Source organism: Oncorhynchus masou, chromosome 26, assembly GCF_036934945.1.
Source record: "Oncorhynchus masou masou isolate Uvic2021 chromosome 26, UVic_Omas_1.1, whole genome shotgun sequence".
NCBI lineage: Eukaryota > Metazoa > Chordata > Actinopteri > Salmoniformes > Salmonidae > Oncorhynchus > Oncorhynchus masou.
The window spans coordinates 7,938,450-7,945,665 of NC_088237.1; the positions used below are offsets into that span (position 1 = coordinate 7,938,450).

At 41.9% G+C, this 7,216-nt stretch overlaps 1 protein-coding gene across 2 annotated transcripts in view; it reads right to left on the bottom strand.

The window, feature by feature from the left end:
• Positions 1–6,769, bottom strand: part of gramd4a (GRAM domain containing 4a) — a 70,325-nt gene extending 63,556 nt beyond the window's left edge. Inside the window, exons 1-2 of one of the 2 annotated variants that reach the window (XM_064938239.1) lie at positions 6,701–6,769; positions 1,114–1,330 (exon numbers count right to left, since the gene is read on the bottom strand). In XM_064938239.1, coding sequence (XP_064794311.1) covers positions 1,114–1,278 — 165 coding nt within the window. In that variant the 5' untranslated portion in view covers positions 1,279–1,330; positions 6,701–6,769. The other variant, XM_064938238.1, reaches the window with a different exon arrangement.
• Positions 6,770–7,216: the final 447 nt, after the last annotated feature.

A 7,216-nucleotide genomic window follows, 5' to 3' on the forward strand; every position in this document is an offset into this window, starting at 1 on the left:
GGTACACGTTGCAGCAACGACAGTCCTTTTTTACAAATGCGCACTGCATCGATTATATGCAACGCGGGACACGCTAGATAAACTAGTAATATCAACCATGTGTAGTTATAACTAGTGATTATGATTTATTAGTGTTTAATGCTAGCTCGCAACTTACCTTGGCTTCTTACTGCATTCGCGTAACAGGTGGGCTCCTCGTGAGGCAGGTGGTTAGAGCGTTGAACTAGTTAGCCGTAAGGTTGCAAGATTGAGTCCCTGAGCTGACAAGGTAAAAATCTTGTTCTGCCCCTGAACAAGACAGTTCACCCACCGTTCCTAGGCCGTCATTGAAAATAACAATGTGTTCTGAACTGACTTGAATGGTTAAATAAAAAGGTGTAAAAAAATAAAAACTTTTATAAAATCGGCAAAATCAGAGTTTACATTTACCGATTTCCGATTGTGATGAAAACTTGAAATCGGCCTTAATTAAATCGGCCCCAATTAATCGACCAAAACCGATTAATCGGTCGACTTCTACCCTAAACCCATCTGCCTTGTGGATATAACCGTGGGGACTGCAGGTTGAGTCAGCCTTCTCATCACTAACTGACACACAATATACAGGTAACTGCCAAAATAAAGGAAACATCAACATAAAGTGTCTTAATAGGGCGTTGGGGCACCACGAGCCACCAGAACAGCTTCAATCCACCTTGGCATAGATTCTACAAGTGTCTGGAACTCTCTTGGAGGGATGCGACACCACTCTTGCACAAGAAATTCCAGAGCTTTGTGTTTGGTTGATGTCGTTGATGCCGTGTGTTTTGTCAAGCGCCGTTCCAAGAATCTGGTGACTGACACACCCCTATGCTCCTTTGAGGCCTCTCAAAGTCAGAGCGCTTATTCTAGCCATGTCAGCCAAAATAATAGGCAATTTGTATACAGAACCCTAAAATTGCGCACGCACAGGTAAAAACATGGACGCTAGGAAACACTGACGTAGAGTTTTTCCAGACCAACTATGGCCCAGAGTTTCTCCTGGTCGGGTAACATTGCATGGAAAAACTTGTGGCCCTACTCACGGTCTCTCATTTGAGTCAAAGAACACAGCAAAGTGGAATGCATTCTTACAGGGTCTCCTAGTTCTTCCGTGTCTTGTGTCTTGAGTGAAGGCCTCGTCCTCAGCAGGATGTCATCGCCACATTCATTGTCGGATCCGTTGGGGGACTCTGCTAGATCCAGGAAGTCGTCTCGCTTCTGACCTCTGAACCTGATTTTGTCCAGCCGCTTTAGCATGTTCAACACCCCTCTCTTCAGCGGCTTTACCTTAGCATGGTGTACAGCAATCCTGAAAAGACAAAACAGACAAGGGTCAGGGGTTCCCCTTTGAAAAGCACTGAAAATGAAAGGGTGGGGTCGATAGCAAGACATTTCTTTGCACAGAAGTAGCTTTTTGTAAATAAGTACCTAAACACTACGGAACACAGATGCACAAGTTAAGACAATCGTTGAGTGTTGCCGATACAAGTGGTAAAGAAAATACCCTATTCCCTTTACAGTGCCCTGCTCAAAAGTAGTGAACTAGAAAAGGGAATTGAGTGCCATTTGGAACACAGCCATATAGATCTAGCGGGAGATCCATTGAAGGCCCATCAGTGGTTGAGTCGTCAGCCATCATCCAGGGCCACAGCCCTTCCTGCTTAGGAAATGATCACAACCCCAGAACGAGGCGTGGAGCGAGATGGAGACAAGATGCCATCACCCTCTCCCTTCAAACACTCCAAAAATACGACTTAAAGACTTGATTCATGTGATTCCTTTTGACCTAGATCTACCCCCTCTGAGTATATATTTGGGCAGTGAAGCTAAAAAAAAAAAATTTTTTTTTAAATAAACGTTTAATTTGGTTTTAAAGCCTACTCCAGTATTTTAGATTTGAGATCAAATGTTCTGTATGAGGCAACAGTGCAGAATGTCACCTTTAACTTGAGGGATTTTCATACATATCCATTCTACCATTTACAAATAAAAGCACTTTATGCATCTAGCCCCCCCCCCCATTCAAAAGGTGTCATAATAGCATACCCCTAAAACAAACATGTTAATCTCTCACCATTACCAATAACAGGGGAGGTAAGCATTTAGGTCTAACTTTCTCACTCTGTATCTAGTCCCCCCCCCCATTTGAAGGTATAAATATTTGGACAAATTCACTAATAGTGTATTACATTAAACTTGACAGTATTTTGACCCATATTCCTAGCACGCAATGATTACATCAAGTGTGACTACAAACTTTTTGGATGCATTTTCAGTTTGTTATGGTTTGGAATTGTCACTTTCAAGTCACTTTCATTGTAAACAAGAATAGAAGAAAACAAATAGGTCGGGGACCTAAGCGACCGCTTATGTCTGGAGCCGGCCCTGGAAAGGGGTGGAAAGGGGCTAGTGGAAACTTTGTGGGTGACAATAGCTCACACACACACACACAACACACACACCCCTCCCCTTAGAAACAGATCTGGCTTGATAACACCAAGCAGCTCTCAAGGTTCTAGCTGTGCTGTTATAGACCTACTGCATCTTTCTATCTACAGCATTCACGTTTTCATTAGTTTGGAGCAGAAAGCAGCACGTCTCAGAGTAACAGTGAGATAGAGGAGCTGGAAAGCCTGGCGCCCATTAGATGAGAGAAAGAGAGGAATTATACTCAAGGTTTCTCTGATCACAACACTGACTACGGTCTCTGTGTGGGCAGAGAAACCATCAGGACGGTCATACCTCTATCCCTTTCCTTCAGCTGAAAAAACAACAACAAAAACACTTCCACCCACATGTGAACAGAGAAAGAACACGACACACACACCTACCTGAAAGGCCTTGGCTCATTCACACTTCATTAAAATCCCACACAAACAAACCTACATGTTGAGAGAGCATCTAATGATGCGAATGGCACCAATGACACATCTACACAGCCAAGGGATCCTTCACTCTAATGTAAAATGGTGAGCATCAGAGCTCTGTGTCCTACAAGTGATGACACCATTAGAGCAGACCAAAAAGGATGACACACATGGAGACACAGGACTTCCTATAGGACAGTTCAGGGGAATCTGATCTGGCTCTCAAGGTGGATGTCATCTAAGCCTGTTGTGTCCTCATGTGCATCTCTAGGAAGTCCTCTGCTCACCTCATTATACACCTCTATGGTCAGTGTGTCACTAAGCCCCTGCCAATGATGATCAAGGTAGAAGTTACCCCTAACCATAGATCTAGAATCAGATTACCATTGCCCTAATCCTAACCATGACCATTTAAGGAGTTGATTAACCTCTGACCTTAGATCAGATATTGAACACAGAACTCAACACCATCAGCTTAGTGAAGCATTTAGACAGTTGCGGGAGCAAGGCAAGGTGGTACTATAGGGTAAAGCTGTAATGTTGTTCAGAGAAGAGAGTGAGTTCTTCAAATGGTATATTCCTAGAGAGGTCTGAAGTACTGCTTAATCACACAATCAGTCAAACATATACACAGTTAGACGACACAGACTCAAGACACACACACACACACCTCATAAATATTCAGGCACATTGACACACAGTACTCGTGACTGCACATCAGTCTATATACTCCTATGAGAGCCATTGCTACTGTATGCCAGCCGTGAGTGCTGTCATGTCTCACGTCAATGAGCTTCCCACCTCTGATGTGGGTCTGCTGGAAAAGAGAAGGGGCCACAGAGAGACTTGGCTCTGCTCTCCTCAATGCCTAGTGTGTGTTTGATTGAGCACTTTCTGAGAAGAGAACAGCATTCTAGGAACTGGTTAGTCACTGGCATTGTTAGCAGTGATGGAAGACCCCACACTTGCATAGAAAATAGGACATTGTTGAATTCAACAGAGACATTAAATCAAACATGGTTAGGTTTCGGGTGAGAGATAGAAATGTCTGTCAATTTGTTGTACTGAGAATAATACCAACTAGAAACGCCCACCTGGAAACCCCCATTGGCAAGTGCTTTACACATCTCATACCCACCTGTAGGTGTTACATTTACTAGGCACAGTCACCTTAGTGACTGTTTAGTTTCACATGAAATACACTCAACCCCCTGTCAATGTCATTCCTGGTTGCAGACCCACTGAACCTGTAGTCTACATGTGATTGTTCATTCAGAGAGTGATTTCTGAATGAATGTCAAAGTTAGGCTATATGTTGAAACGTTTTAGTGAAGGCGTTGAGTGTTGTCATTTTTATTACAAATTTAGTGGAATAGGGACACAAAAAAAAATAATTTCAATAATTAGAATTTATAAAATGACATTGGTATAGTTCTCTGAGGACACCAGAAAGCTAGTCATGCTTATTTCTCGCTCATCCAAGTTGCTGAGATTCTACTTGGTCTATGAGTCTCACTAGACTTGGTCCAAGCTCACATATTTTACAAATGGAAGCTAGGCTAAATCAGGATGACAACACACTATAGGCCTAAACTACGAGATGAATAAGGAATTCACTTTATTAGTGGAATCAAGGCTGAGGGCCATATTGCCTAGGTAGGCACACTGTAAATTGTTAGGTTGAAAGGAAGACTCATCATCACAATACAATGTTTGATAATGTGCTGTGATTGAGGCTATTCAGTCTATGATGGGTGATCGAATTATGACCCAAATATAAATTACAGTAGGCTACCGAGTCTAACTAGCCACAGCTGATCCCATTATTCCAATCGCCATGTCAACTCTGCTAATAACTCCAATCAATGAACACATCATCGGTGAGGGACAGGCACTTCTAGGCCAAGATGTACTCTTAAGGAGCTTACCATTACTCCTTAAGAGTCAAAGTAGCGTAGCATATATATATATATATATATTATGCTCAGAGGTAGATAGGCTCTGGCAGCCAAAAACTAAACATGAATCGGTTCTCAATTGCGATATGGTTCTAGAAACCAAAATCCGTTTACTTTCATGTCACATTACAATCCTTTCACAAATGCAAAATACACACTTAAGCATTGGCAGTTTGAAGTGACTCAAATCCTGTTTCTCTGCATACCCCATAAGAATCGGTTCTTTTTCCCTGCAGTCTAAACAGCCAAAAAGCACATGGTGGTAGATATTTCAAGCCACATTTCAAATGAACTTCGTAGGTGGTTTGAAGTCAAATACAAATCTGATTCCTGTCCATGTGACTTTTGTTTGAACGGTCAAATCGGATTCATTTACCCGTCTGGTTCTTAGACTGTTATTCGGCATTTCTTATTGGTTTCCAAACAAACGAGTGAATGTGCTAGAAGGCTAAACAGCTAGCTAGGTTGGTAACTAAGTAGCCCATCGAAAATGGACTTCGTTTTGAAAGTTGGATCATCTCGTCCTTTGAGGCTTTAAAAAAAAAAAGTATTCTTTCAGGGAAACATCCATGGAAGGAGGCATTGTTGTCACCATAGCTTTTACAACATCACTTCAGGAAGGAAGGCTGAGCACCAATTGTCCTACACCACTGGGCACACACTTATTATGACAACTAGCGTAGTTAATGTCAGCGGTCTGAACACACAAATCCAAATTAGGTCACTTGTCTCTTGCTGATTGGACAGTCAGTATTCCAAAACTGATAGTGGAATTAAGGCCTTCACTGTGAACAAGGCTGTGTTGTGTACCATTTTAACAACTTTTTCCACAGTTGCAGCCAACCGTATTTTTTCAGTGACAACATGTTTCTTAGAGGCCTTCTGTTACATACAGGTGTTTGGGAGCATGCCAGATAGCAAATTAGAACAGGTGTCTTCTATAAGCACACACAAACATGGATATATGTCCATGTGGGGACACTGACCCCCCCTATAAAAAAACTATACATTTAACATTGTTCACAAATTATTTATTTCTGATATAAAAGATCCGTATCCGTATGCTTCCAAAAACGTACGGCAAGCGATGCATGTAATGTTCAGACCGAGCGTCTGGGGGTTTCTTAACAAACCTTCCCCGTACAGGAGACGCCTTGATCCAATGACTTGTGGAATGGAACTAATGGAACTGAGCCTTCTGTTCAAAAGGCTAAAAGGTACTAGTAAGATATGAGCCTAAAAACACCGTGATCGACGGAGTATGAAGGACCAGTGCTGTGCTGCTTCGCGACTGTAACAAAGCGCGTAAGCAACAGTAGGTGTTGGCCCGCTGTGACATAATGTAACAAGTCCGTTAGGTTAGTCTCAGCTTCCCACCAGTCTTTTTTTGACGCTATGGCGATGCAACGTTCATTTGTACTGGCCAATTCCTATTTCCCAATTAAATTGTAATCTTCGTAAATGAGACTACGCACAGTAGACCTTGCGCTCCATGAAATAATAATGAATTACCCAACTAAAAGCCAACATACACACCACACGTAAATACTTGAGCTAGGCTACTTTGCATGGACATTATTTTTATTTAAAAATATCAAGTTCTTACCCAGCCCGTAAATCGTAGCAAAGTTTCATTAACACTGAGAATTGCCTTTGAATGTATCCAGAAGCGTACACCTGCTCACAACCGCCAAGACACAAGCTGTTTATTGAGCCTCAGCCCCACCATCACAATCCGCTCTTTTGTAAACCAGAGCAACGACTTACATCCCGCTGCAGCCTTGATTAGTTTTGTAGAAATGCCAACTCCCCCCCCCCCTAAAAGAGAATAGCATAGACTATCTCATTCAGTACCGTTTGAAACCAGTCTCTCTCGCTTGTTGATTTCATAGCTCTCACACACAAGACCAGGACATTTCGTCATGTCAGCAGACGTCCTTTCTTAAAGGGGCCGCTTATGGAGTTTCAAAGTTATCAACAAGCCTGCCCTTGCTGCTGTTGTACCTCTCACTATGTGTTCGTCTGCTTTCATAATGCCCATCAGCATCCTCTGTTGGCTGACAGTATTTTAACGATGTAGGCTCACCAACAGTATTGCATGTGCACAGTTGATGTCATATATTATTGGGACAGTTCTCTCATGTAATACAGGTGATAATTAAATATTACATACATACATACATACATACATACATACATACATACTTACATACATACATACATACATACATAGAATAAATTTACATTTGCACATATATAAACATCATTTATATATAAACTGCAACAAAACCATTTTTAATGAAATAACCAAACAGTTGGCAAGTGTTTTTGGAATACAAACCTTTGCATGTGTCCACTCAGATGAGCAAG